Consider the following 16881-nt stretch of genomic DNA (forward strand, 5'->3'; position numbering starts at 1 on the left):
TCTGTAGAACATTGTCTTGCTTCGGCCGGTCGCAAGGGTCGTATGAAGCGAGCGCGTTGGCGTGTGGACAAGGATAGTTACCTTGTGTCCTGCAAAATTCAAGGCTTCTGCGAAGGAAAAGTGACGATAAAAGAATGACTGCCGATAAGGAACTGTCAGGGACGATCGTCTAGCGGACCGAAAAGAAACAAACTCAGCCCAATGGGGGCTCACGTGAAGTGGCGCGGTCCATGACGACAATCGATCTCCATCCTCTCAGATATCTACTACGTATTAGTGCCTGGAATATTTACAAGTGCCTCGCTATTTCCCCTCCCGTCAATAAATTGTCATACGATTTACTGATGCGGGCTTGACAATGCCACGAATGTCCGAATGATAGTCATCTCTCTACAGCGGTCCTTCGAGTGCAGTGTGCCGACCCCAAATCTTATCAGCTGTGGCAGACGGCTTGTGGGACAACTTGATCGGCTATGGGAGGTATTCCCTTCCGATCAACCGGATGCAATACGTGCCGGCGACGAAAAGTCAAGGTAAGGCCTATCTTACAAGGCCTGAACAGCCTTGGTTGCCCTCGGAGACGGAGCATGAATAGTCATCTAAAATGTGCCCCTTGTGTAGTGCGATGAGGCAAAGCCGGAATGCAATCGATGCATCAAGAACGGCCATGTCTGCACCGGCTATGAACGAAAAAGGGTCTTCATCCACAAATCGTCCGAGGCCATAGAGGAGGGAGAACTGAAGCTCGTCCGTCGCCCGCAGTCGACTTCCGGGAAGATTCCCGACCGTCAATTAACGCGAGTGGAGCCAGGCTTTCCCCGATTAAATAACAATGCGGAGGTCCGATCACAGCTGCTCGCCTCCTTTGTGGGGGGCTTTCTCCCTTCGTCACGGCATTTGCAAGATGGAAAAGATACAAATATCCTCAAAACGCTCCCCGAACTTTGTGGGAATAGTCCTTTGCTGGACAGAGCGCTTCTATCGCTGTCTTCCGCTTTTCTTGCGAAACAGCACAAGGATGATCGGTTACTTGGGTATAGTACGAAGCTCTATAACAATTCGATGGAGATCATGCATGGCAAGATCAAATCTGGCAAAGGCCTAGGCCAAGATGTCCTATACACAACAGTTGTTTTTCAATTATATGAAGTCAGTGTCACCATTCTCATCGCCTCTCGCTTTTTCTCCGCGGCTGGCCTAACACTTCACAAAGTTGATCCACTCTTCCCCCCCGGGATTTATGGCTTGGATAGCACATGTGCAAGGCAGTAACGCAATCATTAAGCAGTGCAGGGTTAATAAAAAAGGAACTATTGCCGAGAAGTTGTTTCACCGTCAACTTAAATTTGTCACTGTCAGTCTCCTTGGCTTCGGATTGATCAACCAGCTGATCCTCGTAACGACTGAGTCTTGCTGACATTGAACCGCCCGGTTATGTGATGCCGTGGGGAGACGCAAGGCCGCCACCCTCTATGAAGTTCTGACTACGCAAGAACGCTTATCGCAGGGCTCAACGGAACTTGAGCCAATTGATGAACTGATGGACCTCTTGGCCGAGTGCTCCGCTCTCATAGAACAAGTAGACACTTTCATCGAGCAACTGCCTGCCAGCCCTGATGGTGATAAGAATAACGGCGAGAAGTTACTGGGTTCTTGCTTATCGCTAGAAGAAAGACTACACCAGACATGCCTCAAGATGCAGGAGAAACTGGGGGCGCCGTCGACTCTCACCCATGACGTGCCCTTGCGAGAAGACTTGAGAGCACACCTTGCCACCTCTTTATTCCCCGATCCCTTCCAATTCGTCTCCCTGGCCTGCGCCGAATCGCACCTCATTTATTGGGCCACCTTGATAATACTGTACCCGCTAGTTGATGAGCTTCTCGACGTCCTTGGCTATCGCAGAAATGACGTTACACCCTCGCAGTCCTGTGCCATTCATCCTCAGGCGATTGAACAAAGACCCTTGGGCGTGGATGTGGCAACAGATTTCACAGCGCTGGCGGAGCATTATGCAGACGAGGTCTGCCGATCCGTTATGTACTGTACACAGTCTGACATGAATACCCTGGGCGCACAACACCTGCTTGCTCCTTTCAGCCAATGCGCGCAATTCTTTCAGGTTCATGAACTGGCGCAAAAATACAGGTGGTGTCAGGGGGTGTTTGTGCTTCTTGACTCGCTAGGTCTGGGAATAGCTCCGTTGCTGAAGGACATGGTTTGGCCACAATACCGTTCCGCTCGACTACGTAGGTCTTTGTCATCCGTGGGAAAAGTCCCATGATGAGATTTGGCCTGTTCAACGTGCTTCCCGTGCCAAGGTGGCAGGTCGCATTTGAGCGTGTCGGACGCACGCTTGGAAGCACGGGATTAAACTACCCACCAAGATATCATAGACGGCTATCAGCCATCTAGCAACATGGTCTTAACCTAGGATCACCAACCGACTTGTTGGGCTGGATTATAACTAGGAACAGAGCAAGTCAGTCGATGTGAGTAGCAGCAGTTTATTGTTTGCGGGATGAGACACCGAGCCGCTAGCGACACATCACCACTTGTCCTGCTCTGCGCCTTGTACTAGATGCATTGAAGCATGTCCAAGGCCTAATGCTCCCGAGCCAGGAAATTTCAGGAAAGGCCGGGCTAACCGCGATACTGGGTTCACCAGGTAGCAGGCCCAAGCTGTGGCCTCTTGCACAACACTGGTATAACCGAAGCGGAACTCGGCTGAGAGGCAATTATGTTACACCCATAATATATAGTGCTTAGTACCACGGGCATGTATGCCTACCAGTCAGATAGTCCACATTTCACTGTACGAGTAACAAGTAGACCAATTGAGAAGAATTGAATGCCGAACAATTCCTGGGGCAGCGATGTCAAACTGCCGGCAGTTAATTGGTGGAGCCCGCCCTTCATTTGTCAGCACTCACTTTTGGGGGCATCACGTGCTTTCTCATTGCGTCAGAGGGAATCGAGTTTCCCATCGGCATTTCTGGTCGCTTTTCTTCTGACCAGGAACGAGTCTGATATCTGCCACTCCCCTCCCTTATCATCACAGCGCCAATATGTCTGTCAGCTCAGCGTCTGGAAACATGCTTAGGCGCACTCTCTTCAGCGTCAGATTGACAACGCAGCAACTGAATGCTGCGGAGTGCTCCTCCCGGATCGCCAAACCCGCGGTGTTCGGATCATACAGGAATGTCCACCGTTCGGCACGTTTGCCTGCTATCACCGCCTCAGAGGCTCGTCGCCGGCCGACCTTGAAGCCTCACCAGCACTCGCTCGTGCAGGCTCGCGTGAACGGACCATCGCCGTCCAGCAAGCGCACGATATTCATTCAGACGGAAAACACACCGAACCCTGATGTAAGACTCCCCGTGGCACACCAGCACGAAGATTCCAACGAACGAACAAGCATCTGACCCTTGTATGCGGAACCCAACAGGCATTGAAGTTCATCCCTAACCACCGTGTCCTCCCCGAAAATTTCCCGACCACCTTCCTCGAATACCTGTCTCCCCGCTCTACCCTCGCTCCTCCGCACCCCTCTCCCTTGGCAGCAAGCCTGCTCAACGTCGACGGTGTTACCTCTGTATTTTACGGGCCTGACTTCATCACCGTAACTAAGGCGACCGACTCCAACTGGGCGCACATCAAGCCCGAAATCTTCAGTCTCATCACTCAAGCCGTGACATCGGGCGAGGCGATCGTGAACACCGTTGCAAAGACTGGTGAGAGTGGCCAGGAAGGTGGCGAGTCGGAGTCCCTGGCCTACGAGGAAGAAGAAGATGAGGTGATCGGCATGATCAAGGAGCTTTTGGACACAAGGATTCGGCCCGCCATCCAGGAAGACGGTGGCGACATTGAGTTCCGCGGCTTTGAGAACGGCATTGTCTTGTTGAAGCTGCGCGGTGCTTGCCGGACCTGCGATTCGAGCACCGTGACGCTGCGTAACGGTATTGAGTCTATGCTTATGCATTATGTGAGTATCACACTACCTGCATGCATCTTGACAATAAAGTTTGACTAATTGTGTGCTTTTTACCTACAGATTGAAGAAGTCCAAGGAGTCGAGCAAGTGCTAGACCAAGAAGAGGAGATTTCGATGCACGAGTTCGCCAAGTTCGAGGAAAAGCTGCGCCAGCAAAAGGGCGCTGCCGCTACTGCCTCGACGGGCGGCAAGGGAACATTGGATTCGGCACCTTGAACACCCTCCTACTTCGCCTCTTATACATAATTACTTATATTTCACGTGTATTGTACTTTGGACGTCAGATATACTACCATCTGGATTACGGTCTATAGAAAGCTTTGCCAGACAATGCTCAATCTCCTCTCTATCAGTATAACCACTTAATAATGCGCATCCGTAGTGCTCCCACATCAGACACAATATGGACCTTAGCATGCCCGGAATCGAGGTATTCCAGTATTGCATACAATCTACTGAATAAACCCGCCAACTCGGGCACCTTCCTCCTACCCTAAAACCTCCGAGAAAGCAGGGAAATGTGTCAACCGAGCCGAGGATGTCACATTCACTCACACACACACACACACACACACACACACACACACACACACACACACACACACACACACACACACACACACACACACACACACACACACACACACACAAACAAACAACACTACCAACTACCGAAATCCATTCTGTATCTGTGCGTAGCATAATCCACAGTACTAATTCGTGTGTGCGAGCGAGCGACAAACCTAACTAACCAACCGACCAACCAGACTACTGCTAAGCTAAGTACTTAAGTGCAACACTAACAGTGGACTGGACTGGCTCTTAGCAGCGGCAGCGATCATCGGGTCGGGGAGATCGGGAAATGGAGAACAGAACATTAGCTTCAACTTGAATGGTTCGGGCTTGTTTAGTCTATCCAGGCTTATTGGTGCTTCGGTTTCAATGGTAGACTGCATTGATGTTGGAGTAGATCAAGCTAGTACCTATCTTTGAATAATATTATTGACATGGAGTAGATACTAGGAATGAGGTGTCGGGCTGCTATGTAGCATCTCTACTTAGAAGTTTCATGATGAGAGGTTGAGAAGGTTGACTAGTAGTACTGCGTATGTGCTGTGTATCTGGTTTGGTTGGTAAGGGTAAGGGGGTAGTTTAGTATGAATGAGACGGTATAATGTACTTTAGAAGGTGGGAATATCTAAGTGATACAATACAATCCAGTAGAACGAAAGCTTGACACTTGATAAAGACTCACTAAGCTTTCATATCAAGGTACGTTTGGCAAATTGTATACAAGCACAGGCCGTTATACCCTTGATATAGTGTCACCAACGGTGGCTAATTTCGTTCTCCGGTCGGCTATAACCTGCTCACATTGAACTCTTCTTGTTATGCTAGAGCAGATTGTCTAAGCTTGATTAATGCGTATATTTCCTCCGAGAATATTGAAGTTGGGCTATATCCCGAAATCATCGACTTCGGTCCGAACTGCGTCATAGATGTATAACATGTTTGAAAGCACGCTTTGACATCTAGGTATAATGCTGGCTAAGCATAGTAGGCTCCAATAATCTCGGGACGGCTTGGTGGAGAGGATTGATGGTCTGACAGGTCTTGTGGTACCGACAAACTTTCTGAAACGGATGAATGTATTGCATATAGGGATCAGTCAAGTCTCAATGTATGATATTAAGTGAGAAAACATCTGCAAGAAAGGGCCGGAATCGCAGGATAACACTACTAGTAACTACCATTGTGCTCAACTAGAAAAAGAGCAGGAAGAAACAGACAATTAGATGGGGCTATATGGAAGCTGTAGTATGAGGTGCGGAATGTATGCCATGGTGAGTGGGATTAGAGCGTCGGCAAGAAAATGAAACCAGGAGATAACAAACTCGGACAAAAAGAGCAGATCAACGCTCCCCAGAACGAGATGAAGTACAGGGAAGATGATGTGCTGAAAGGCGATCCCTCAGCGGCAGGGGAGCAACCGAATGAGGGGATACGAATCGATACAAATCACCTGATACTATGAACATGAATAAGCCATGATGCTTACTGTCTGTACCCCAGCTATCTATCCCCCCCTACTAATCAGCACAAGATGTGTATGCAAGGTGGTTCATCTGCTTCGGATCCTATAGATGATGCCACGCAGTCAACCAGACATCTCATGACGGCTGCATCCACAGCCCACGCAAACATAGCACTGCAGGACGTACAAACATGGAAGAAGATTAGATCGGCACTCATCGGCGAAAGACTTCGGACAATATGTCCACCGGGTCAGCAAACCGCACTGGAATGGGCTGGACTTGCTCTAGGCTCTTCGATAACCCTGGATGAGAAGAGCTGTCAGGGTCAGACTCTCGACACGATGCAACCTTAATCAAGACATCTTCCTAGTACGTTAAGAATAATATGACATTCATGACAAGTCTGGGGTCAGCCAGAGGATCCATCCCTCTGGGGTAATAAACCATAGTAGGAAACATGTCCAGCTTGCACACAAGAAAGGCGAATATATTATTGTGTTCTGCTCTTCGGAACCGAGATACGAAGAGCCACGCATCGGTGCCACACCTAGTGGTGGGGTAATGGGGGGTTGTTAGTGAACTCCGCTGTGGCTGTAGCCCAATCGGACATGCAGACAAGTCAGATGAGGATATCCCCGAGTCCCGCTAATCATGTTGGTCCCTGTAGCGCAAGTCTAGAGTGATCCGTGGGCCCGGGGTTCAAGCCTCATCGCTTACGAGAAGGGCCGAGGGAAGGGGGCCTATGATTAATGGAGACCGGACCCGGATCTCGTTCCTTGGGAGTGTCGTATCTTGCGAGGTCCAAGAGTAATTTACGATTAGACATTCCATGAGCGGAATCGCGCAGATTCCGAGTAGTCTTCTGCATATCGGTGTGTATGTGTGTGTGTATGTGTGTGTGTGGGAAGAAAGTTCAGCAGGCAGGGAGGGGGGGAGAGAATTGACAATAACAACAATAGCAGAAAATGGCAGGGCAGCAGAAGAGACAGACGGGGTTGGCTGGCAACCGAACGCGGGAAAGCTCTCTCCGCAATTTCCAACGGAGACGATCCTGCAAAAGGAATGGACTCCATGCGAGGATGAGGCATTGATTGGATCGCCATCCCTTGCCTCCCAGTTAGTTCAGTTCTTCCCCCGCAGTCAGGTGCATGGCCTCTTATTCCCTTCTATTGTAATGGAGGGGGAGGAAGAAGAGGAAGAGGAAGAGGAGGGGAGAAGACAAGGGAACTGTTCCTATTCGAGTATCTAGGGGAGGAGAAAAACGAAGAAGGAAGAGGATAATCAGACTAGGCTACTACTAGTCAGGGAAAAGTAAGACGAGATGAAGGTGCATTTGCTGCAAGACCAATGTATAGAGGGTCATCATTACCCTTTTGCCCATCGATCAGGTTCAAGGTACATGCAGCATCCGGGAGGGGAAGAGAGAAGGAGCAGCGAACTAAGGTTGAGGGTGAACGCGTTGATTCGCGTTGGTTTGGACCCGCGGCCAGGATTGCCGTGTAACCTAACGCCAGTATGACGTTGACGAATTCCCAGTGCGGAATGACACAAAGAAAGTAACTGAAAAATCCATCCATGCATGAAAGAAAAGAAAAAGATACTTTGGCGTGAGAAACTGTGCCAAGGGGGAAGAGAGAATTATTATTATGGAATGGAAATTAGGTGTATGTGGTATATTCTGTGTAGTCAGTGTCTCTTGAATACTTTTCGGACAATTTTGCTTTTCATTATATTTATTATTTTTCTTTCTTTTATTTTTTTTCCCCTTTTCTCTTCTCAGCCTTTTCAATGCCCTCCCCCGCATGGATATACACACAGCAGCTAAGAAGTACAACCCGTCTGCTCTTCCCTGCCATTCGTGGCGGTTCGGCTGTTACTTTCGACCCTGAATAACCGTGTATTGTCGACTAAACATACTATCAGCATATAAACCCTGCCAATAATTTCCTCGTTGGCGGTCGCATGATGACCACCTAACCCTTGGAAAATGAGGGTTGGATTTCGGGGGTTTCATGGTGCACCGTTGTTTGGAACCGCTGCGGCCGTGAAATCCCTCCAATTCCCCTTCGGGATTCAACAGGGCTCAGGATAGCCCAACAGCCTGATCCTCCCCGTTCTTTCTGGGTTGCGCCCAAGCTCCTTCAGTGTTCCAGTCTTTTTCTCCTCCTCTCCCCAGCCTCCACAGCCCCATCGCGGGTTGGATCGGGCGATTCCTCAACAAGATTCTCCTTCCCCCAGGTCTTGAACCCGATAGGGTTTCAACGGCATTATAGCTATCTCGAGTAGTTGATCTGATTGAAGGAGAGCAGAAGTTTAGTCATCTTTGTACCTGCTCTGTAATTTAATTAATTCATAAGCTCTTATAGGCTAACAATCATCAGGGTAGTATCTAGTATTTAGTAGCTTCGTGGGAGAAGAAAATAGAAAGCCCCGCTTCAGGGTCAACGGGGAAAGAGGAGAAAAAAAAAGAGAAAAAGAAAAAGAAATGGACCAGGCCGCCAGTCGCAAATCCGGCGATGCTCAGAGGGCGACCGGGGCATTCTGTCTAGGCCAGTCAGAAAGCGCGGAGGATCTTCGACTTGACCTCCCAGAGGCCCGCCCGGCCCACTCACGGGCGTTCCATCAATGGCCGATGGGGTTCTTACTCTCCTCTTTTGCTGCTGGTCGCCTGCTGCCTGTCATACTCCTCCTGCTGCTGCTGCTGCTGTTGCTGCTGCTGCTACGGACGTTCATTCACTACAGTAAGAACCCCCTTCCTCTTCTTTTCCCCCCCCGTCCCCATCTTTTTCTTTACTGGATTTATGATGTATTTATGATTTTTCTTTTCTTTTTCTCCTTTCTAAACTCTTCGGGTATAGTAGTCAGATTGGAAGTTGTGCAGAAGTGAGCCTGTTTACCCGTCAATCCTCCCCGGATCTCTCTCTCTCTCTCTCTCTCGTCTTTTTTGTCCTGAAGCACTGGAGGATCCTTTCCCCATCTTGCGGCCTATGGTTCCGTACCGTATCTAGACTCACGTCGATTTTCTTACCCCGCCTTGGAGCGATACATTGATCGTATGCTCCAGGTACGTAGTCGCCCCCTTAGCCGTGGTTAGTGTGGATGGAGGTAAAAGGTACCGGGCCACAATCGTTCACTTGTACTTTACTCTTCACCACGGGCTCGAAGGTTGGCACTGCTGGTAAGGACCAGGATAAAAAGAACCACAACCACGACCACTTGCTCCTCTTTCCCTCCAATCCCCCCCAAAACTAAAACTAGCTCGGTCATAGCTCACCTTTCACAAACCCTCGACTACTCCAACCTTCAACTCGCGCCACTGCTGCTCGGTGCTCCGACCCGTGGCTCGCTGTTTTCTCCTCCTGGCTCGTCTGGTCCAGTGGCCTGAGGTCGACTTTGAACTAGTCCAGAGCTACCTCCCTTAGCTTGCATTAATATTATCCTCCTACGCAACTTACGACTGTACAACCTTGCCTTCTCCTCTTCTTCCCTTCTCCTACTACCACCGTGCTAATACTCGGTCCTGATCATCTCTTCTTCTCTCTTTCCCCTTCTCCTCTTCCCTTTCTCAGTCCACAAACTACTTCTACTTCTTCCCACTACTCTCTTCCCTGTTACTCGTTTGCCGCCTTTCTGTCTCTCTCCCTTGGCCCACTCTCGATAAGGCTTGCGATCACACCACACCCCATCCCCGGCTGAAGATCGTCATCGGTCAAGCAACGTTGCAGAAGCCACACTGCCACTCCTGTCTGTCTCTGCGACCTGCGCCGCTCTGCGATCCGCACACACACACACGCACACACACATACTCTCTCACTCTTTCTTCGCACGCCCGCGTCCCCCCCAATTCCCCTTCTTGCGCCGTGACAAGCTCCGCATTTAAAGGGGCCTAACTGTCAACCTAATTCGCTTTGGTCGGGTCGCAGAATAATTTCTGGCCTTCGACGGGCTCTCTCGCTCCCCTTGCTGCTGTGATCGTCGCTCGTCAGTCTCAAGATGCGCTGCTCTTGAGGAGATCTGCCCATAATTACTGGTGCCATCTTGTCTGCCAACGTTATCCGTCTATGGTCACGCTACCGTCTCCCCATCCCGCGCACCCATTGATCCCTTTCATCGCGACTCGACATACAGTGAGGTCATAGGTCTTTTCGAGCGACATACCGCAGATAACCCCTCCGAATCACCACCACCACCACCACCATCACCGAAAAACAAATAAAAAAAAGTTATAACAGCAAACGGAAAGAACAAACATATTTTTTCTGTTGGTCTGGTGGAATTGCCCTCTAGGCCCGCCTTGATTCCTTCGCCTTTCGACTGGTCGCAAAGCGCCACTTTACACAATACCTTCTTTGATTAGACAGAAGCCTGGTCGCTTCGCCTGGAGAACAATCTCCAGCTACAACTGGGACGGATTTTACGATCGGGTCGATTGCTTGTGTTTTATGTTGAATAGATGGTACAAAAAGTTGCGTTTTATTCTCTGTTAGATTGGTAAGTCAATTGTCATGCTACGTACCTAATATCGCTCGTCCGGGGATATTTTGCTGACCACATGGGGAGGCGCAAACAGACGCGAACACGATTTTCTGCGAATTTTACTTGTCTGGGACGATCGGCGATACCCAAATTTCTATACTAGTTCCGGGTTTGACCTGAATTTGTACTTCTTCACAAGGTACGTATATTTCTCAAGTGTCTATTGTGTGGTTTGCGTTGTGGTCGTGGTCCGTGGCCTAGCCTTCCCCGCAATTTCCCCGGAGAGCTATGCTGTGTGGTCCCTCGAACGTTTTATTCGTCGCCGCTGCCTTTCAGCAGCAAGCAGACGACACGCAGCTCTTGGTTCATCCGAAATGAGTACGGACGAGCGGGCAGTTGTGTGCTTTTTCCAGCCTCAGGTACAGTGGCTCCTCTATGAGATTTGCCCCCGGAAAGTTTCTGAACCAGGGCAGCCCCTGGAATCTGGGCATGAAAATAGTAAGATCTCGTTGAGCGCATGTGAAACGAGATTCTACTGGGCTTTTCTGGGCTTTGATCATATGATCCGCAGGATGCTCAAGAGGCTGGCGTTTTCCAGGCCCATGGGTGGTTGCCCGTCTCGCCACCCACAGCTGCTCCCCCCTCCCCCCAAAATTACTCAGCATACACGAGCTACAGCTGGGCCTGTCAGGCTTCTTTAATAACTCTTATTTCCTTTTGCTCGGCGAATCCCGTTCTCCGGTTGAAATTTCCTCGTCCCTCTTGCACTTTGACTTTGATATTTCTCCCTCCAGCGTTGGAGTGTCCCAGCTCTTGTGTATCTGCCTCATCGAGCATCAGCCTGGGCTAACTTATCATGCCGCAAGCAATAGCGTATATCTCCAGGAGCTCTTATTTCAAACGAAATAAATTCCTCCAGACACGGTGGTTTCTGAATTACTTTTAGAGTGTTTTTACCTCGTTGCTTTTTCGCCCACTCGATTCGAATCGAAGGTAACCACTCCTCTTGGCTTTGTTAATTTGCCATGCGGTACTTACCGGCTTCTAGTGAATACCCCGGACTCTTCATTGTATCTGAAGAGGCCAAGCGTTCGTTACACGGATCGAGTCATTCACGATCCGGTATCTGACGTCAGTCGTATCTGTAAGTGAGCCCCAACAAATGACTATATCTTCATCTTATCTCTTTCATTCCGCTCTTCTCTCCGTCTTGCGACGTCCACTTCCCCGCTTTCAAACACTTCATCAACACATTCATCTCAGCTCAGCTCCTGTTAAGTCTTTCTCACTCGAGAATTACTGACACTTTCATGGCCAGTCTACTTCGCGCCTTGCTATACGCCGTCTTCCAATTCGTATTACAGACATCATGGCTGCGCCAGCCGGCAAATCTACTGCGCAGGCGACCAAGCCTGTGACTTCGTCGACTCCGACCAGTAACGTGTCCGCCAGGCTTGAGAAAACTCACCCTGGCGTTCGCCGGTCCACCCCTGACTCTGAGGCTTTGGCTTCCTCTGATGACGATGGAGACCATTCACAGCAGGTGGCAACCTCTACGACCATGCCAGCACCCAAGCCTGCTCGCCGCACGTCATGGCTAAATGAAGTGCCAGCTACCGCGACCAGAAAGGCATCATTGACCACTAGTGGTCCCTTGTCCACAGGCGCCTCTAACCCAAGCAGTCCTGCTACCGACCAATCTGGATGGCCGAACACGAGCCCCGGTATTGGTAACTCTATTCCCTGGAATCACGTAGGGAACAGTTCCTTTCCCTGGGCTGCTGGTATCTGGAATACCGAGTCTCGGAAGGAGCCTCCACCACGGCTTGCGGAGATCGTCCCATCCCCGACCATGTCCAATCCTTCTACTGCGAGCAATTACTTTACGGAAGAAATACTGAGCCCTACGACTCGTACGACCGCTGGCGACTCGGCCATCCCGTTCTCAATTCCTCTGCATCCGACTCCAAAAACCTATCGGTCGCAGTCATACTCGGTAGGTCAGTTGGATCCTGAGTTCCTGAGCTTCATGGCGAACAAGTCCTCAAAGCCATACTCTGGCGGCCGTCCTCGTAACGGCAACCAATTCTCCGCCTTACAGCATCGGTCGTCGCGGCCTAGCCTTCTCGGTGAGCTGGGTCATGACCCCGCTACTCTTGGACGTGTGCGCGAGGACGATGACGATGACGCTGGCAGCCCGGATGGTTCGGACGGTAGCTTTAGCAACTATGCAGCCAACCAAGCCCGAACCATCGAACAACTTTCGAGGGAAAATGCTCTCCTACGCCAAGCAGCAGGGCAGATGGACAACTCAATGAGAGATCGTACCATGTCGTCTGCATCCGCAGCTAGCGGATATGCCATCGGAAGTGGCATCCATAATTTGCACCGTATTCGCGGCAGTGTCCCCGAGGAGACCGACCTGGCGGTAGAAGATCTTGACGAGGTTGGCGATATCCCTGGTTACAATAACATTCATAGTAGCGGTCGGAGAAGACTCTCTGAGCATTCAGCGAACCTCGAGAAGCAGCTCCCTCCTTACACGTCGTACCAGAATCGTACCCTGGAAAACGTCCGCAAGGCTCATTGGCAAACCTCTCTTGACTTTGGTAGCATTGCGGATATCCCTCAGAGTCGGCGCCACTCCTTTGCGGACATTCCTATGCGACACGCTTCTGTCTCAGGGGAATCCCAGGCAGCCGCCAGTACTAGAGCTGGAATGGGTGATAGAGAAGAGGATTATGCGAACATTGTTGACGGCCCTCTTTCAAATGTTCAAGGCCAGAATCGTGAGTATCCTCGTTTTCATGTGGCCCCTCGTCCCGAGGAACATGAAATGGAGACGGAGTATTTACGAGCTCGTCGATTTGCAGAAGCCTATTTTGCTCGCGACCCAGTTCTCCGCGCCGCAGACGGCCCCGCTTCGATGGCCACGTCCCTCCACCAAGCATACACGATGCCGAACGCCTACGGCCGCCACCAGCCTGGCCTCGCGCATTCGCACCAGAACCAGCTCCTGTATATCGCCACGTTCAAATGCCATCGGGCGGATGTCTTCTATATCCAGGAAGATACCGGTCTTCAGGTGAAACCCGGTGATCTCGTCATCGTCGAAGCGGACCGCGGTACGGATCTTGGCACTATACAGCACGCTAACGTATCTATGCAAAGAGCCCGGGAGCTGAAACAGCAGTATGCTGAGGAACATTACAAGTGCTTGATGATGTTCTCTAGACAGGGCCAGAATGGGGCCGCGAACGTGGTCAATGCTCCTAGTGGTGTACCCGGCTTGAATAACAGAAGCGCCATTGGTGGCATGGGTCCACATGGTCCGCATGGGATGCAGGACTCTGCTGCCGACATCAAGCCTAAATTGATCAAGAGGCTTGCCCAAAATCATGAAATCTTAACTCTACGTGAAAAGGAAGGAAATGAAGCGAAGGCGAAGCGAGTTTGCCAGCAGAAGGTTACCGAGCATCGACTGAATATGGAAATTCTCGATGCCGAATTCCAAATGTGAGTTCAAATGTAACGTTCGGCGCACTCATTCACCTGCTAACAAGACCTTTTTAATTAGGGACTGGAAGAAGCTCACCTTCTACTACTTTGCGGATTCCTACATCAATTTCAATTCGCTTGTTACTGATCTTTTCAAGATCTATAAGACCCGGATTTGGATGTCTGCTATCAATCCAGCTTCGTTTGTCACGCCTCCCAGCGCTGGCTTGTCGGCCCCAAACCCTCTAGCTTATAATCACGACGCACAAGCGGATCGCCCACTTGACGGCAGAATCTACGGTCATCCTCGTGATGCCATGGGCACGGGACGAGACATCGGCGCCAACCAGATGGGAATGTTGCGCAATGCCTATGTCGACTCGTATCAGCCGTTCAGCCAAGCCTCTCGCCAACCAGAGCTAGGTGGACTCGCTTCTGTGGATCCCTTTACTCCCTATTCGGCGAACAATTATGGCTCTCTGGATTCGGGATACGTTGATTACGGCGCAGGGACGGGCGCAAGCTCCGGACCATCCCGTCTACATGCTGCCCCGAGCGAATGGATAAACAACCGTTTCCAGGGGTTGTCCCTGAATTCCTGAGGAATACCATGCGGTTTCTCTGTACAAATTGATGCAATACCGCTGTACATCGAAAGCAGCTTTTATTTCTTTTTACCCCCTATCATCTTCTTCCGCCGCCTATGCAAAACCCATTCTCCTGTCTTCCCAACCCCAAGAAGGGACCATCCGCTCCGCTTTCATGTATTCAGATTTCACATTTCCTACTGTTCTTCTCGTTGACTTCGCTCTTTTACACTATCACTACATCTCTCTTTTCTAATGTGTTTCTTACAAGAGATTAGAAATCATGTGCAACGGATCAAAAGGAAAGACTCATGACCTGTCGTTAGTGCTGATAATTAATCATAGACTTCAGCTTTGATGGTATGAAGGCTTAGGCATGTTCGTCTCGGGCTATGCTGCAAGCAATCAGATCATTACCAATTCAATGGATCGGTTTTTTTTTAAATTGTCTCCTAATTGCTAATTGTGTATTATGTTATTGCCGAATCGGCCCATATGTTCCATCTGCGTGATTTTGAAGTCTCCGTATATAGGCTTGTCGACATAGGATCAAGGCACCTTGCACTTTCACGTGGAGCATGTCTGTCAAACTCTCGTTGATCGATACCTGACGACAGTATCACTTTCCGTCCGGTTTTGGACGGCGCAAGAGCCATATCTTCATAGCCTACAATGATTAGAAAAGATACATTCTTTTTTTTTCTTTTGCTCTTTTCAATCATTCTCTCCTCTACTTCTATGGACGATTAGATAAGTTGAATATGGCCCTTGGTCTGATTACGTTGCTTGGGTTTAGCAAGGATGAGTTTTATTAGTTGTCGCCTTGTAGCCTTACGGTCGCAAAAAGCGTAGTAAGGTAATTGCTAGTGCTGAAGAAGAAGGCGGTGTATATTAACACCTCAGGCATTAATGAGAGACACAGCGGAAGATTTCATTGGTTGGGGTGGGGGCTCGCCTAATTCTCTAGCGTCCCACACACAAGGTCGTTGAAGAGACTACTATCTTTGCTCCTCCAACTTTTCAGCTGTGACAACCGACGACAATCGACGACCTGCCACGCCGACAAGGTACGTTTTTTCGCGCCCCTTTCGTCGTGATTCCTGCTGCGATACAACGAATCGCTCTGCAGCCATCGAGAAACAAGAAAATTGAGCACCAGAGACTGATATTCCGATTTCCGTCCAGATGGGTGCCCTCAAGTACGTGGAAGAGATCCAGAAGAAGAAGCAGTCCGACGTGATTCGCTTCCTGCTGCGTGTCCGTTGCTGGGAGGTGAGAATTCCCCCCTATATTGCGATCACTTAACATCCCGCCGGGTGCTCGTGTAGTTTGCCATAGGATGCCCTTCTTGAAATGAGAAATGGTGTTACTGGGCGGCTCGAAACGAACTTTTTCTTTCGCCGGCGGATGGATGTGGCACAAACAGAGAGACTTGAGAGAAGCCTCATGTGTCTTGCTATACACTCGTTGAACTTTGCTGAGAGTGCATCAATATAGCTCCGTCAACTGAACGCTATCCACCGTGCTTCCCGCCCTTCTCGCCCCGACAAGGCTCGTCGTCTCGGCTACAAGGCCAAGCAGGGCTATGTTGTCTACCGTATCCGTGTGAGACGCGGTGGTCGTAAGAGACCCGCTCCTAAGGGTGCCACCTACGGTATGTACAATTTTCGTCTTTGAGGGATTGGAACCCAATCTAATTTGTTTGCGACTACAGGCAAGCCCACCAACATGGGTATCAACCAGCTCAAGTACCAGCGCGCTCTCCGTGCTACCGCTGAGGAGCGTGTTGGCCGTCGCTGCGCCAACCTGCGTGTCCTGAACTCCTACTGGATCAACCAGGACTCCACCTACAAGTACTTCGAGGTCATCCTCGTCGACCCCCAGCACAAGGCCATCCGCCGCGATGCTCGCATCAACTGGATCTGCAACGCTGTCCACAAGGTTCGTTATGAATGCCATTGGGGATTATATGTTCTCATTGATTACACGTTACTGACCGGGAATGTGTTTCATAGCACCGCGAGGCCCGTGGTCTTACCGCCACCGGCAAGAAGTCCCGTGGTATCAACAAGGGCCACCGCTACAACAACACCCGCTCTGGCCGCCGCCACACCTGGAAGCGCCAGAACACCCAGAGCTACTGGCGTTACCGTTAAATGTAGATGGGGTGTTTATGGGGGTTTGTTGGTTATGGGAAAAAATTGATCCTGTGGATGTCACTATTTCGATCAAAACTCGCATCTACGGTGCCGTTCTGGAACTGCTGGGGTGCGAGCTTAATGCAACAGAT

General features: G+C 50.2%; 6 protein-coding genes across 6 annotated transcripts, besides 1 other annotated feature; all 6 read left to right on the forward strand.

The window, feature by feature from the left end:
• Nucleotides 1–473: 473 nt before the first annotated feature.
• An01g03400 (uncharacterized protein) lies at nt 474–2284 on the forward strand (the record flags this gene model as incomplete). The annotated part of the gene is made up of 4 exons (XM_059746962.1): nt 474–533; nt 622–1149; nt 1214–1354; nt 1508–2284. The coding sequence occupies 4 exons, from the start codon at nt 474–476 to the stop codon at nt 2282–2284; spliced, it is 1506 nt and encodes a 501-aa protein (XP_059599573.1).
• A 784-nt stretch (nt 2285–3068) lies between these two features.
• Nucleotides 3069–4210, forward strand: An01g03410 (uncharacterized protein; the record flags this gene model as incomplete). Its single annotated transcript, XM_001388735.1, has 3 exons — nt 3069–3368; nt 3449–3985; nt 4055–4210. The coding sequence occupies 3 exons, from the start codon at nt 3069–3071 to the stop codon at nt 4208–4210; spliced, it is 993 nt and encodes a 330-aa protein (XP_001388772.1).
• Nucleotides 4211–4536: 326 nt separating this feature from the next.
• Nucleotides 4537–4656: a repeat region (repetetive DNA).
• Nucleotides 4657–5830: 1174 nt separating this feature from the next.
• On the forward strand, nt 5831–6383 carry An01g03430 (hypothetical protein; the record flags this gene model as incomplete). Its single annotated transcript, XM_059746975.1, has 2 exons — nt 5831–5838; nt 6041–6383. The coding sequence occupies 2 exons, from the start codon at nt 5831–5833 to the stop codon at nt 6381–6383; spliced, it is 351 nt and encodes a 116-aa protein (XP_059599574.1).
• Nucleotides 6384–8655: 2272 nt separating this feature from the next.
• Nucleotides 8656–9038, forward strand: An01g03440 (uncharacterized protein; the record flags this gene model as incomplete). The annotated part of the gene is made up of 2 exons (XM_059746983.1): nt 8656–8771; nt 8912–9038. The coding sequence occupies 2 exons, from the start codon at nt 8656–8658 to the stop codon at nt 9036–9038; spliced, it is 243 nt and encodes an 80-aa protein (XP_059599575.1).
• A 2837-nt stretch (nt 9039–11875) lies between these two features.
• On the forward strand, nt 11876–14606 carry An01g03450 (uncharacterized protein; the record flags this gene model as incomplete). The annotated part of the gene is made up of 2 exons (XM_059746988.1): nt 11876–14022; nt 14084–14606. 2 exons carry the CDS (start codon nt 11876–11878, stop codon nt 14604–14606), a joined length of 2670 nt encoding a protein of 889 aa, XP_059599576.1.
• A 1170-nt stretch (nt 14607–15776) lies between these two features.
• Nucleotides 15777–16747, forward strand: rpl15 (60S ribosomal protein eL15; the record flags this gene model as incomplete). Its single annotated transcript, XM_001388739.3, has 4 exons — nt 15777–15863; nt 16089–16245; nt 16306–16532; nt 16607–16747. The coding sequence occupies 4 exons, from the start codon at nt 15777–15779 to the stop codon at nt 16745–16747; spliced, it is 612 nt and encodes a 203-aa protein (XP_001388776.1).
• Nucleotides 16748–16881: the final 134 nt, after the last annotated feature.

Source organism: Aspergillus niger, assembly GCF_000002855.4.
Source record: "Aspergillus niger supercontig An01".
Lineage (NCBI taxonomy): Eukaryota > Fungi > Ascomycota > Eurotiomycetes > Eurotiales > Aspergillaceae > Aspergillus > Aspergillus niger.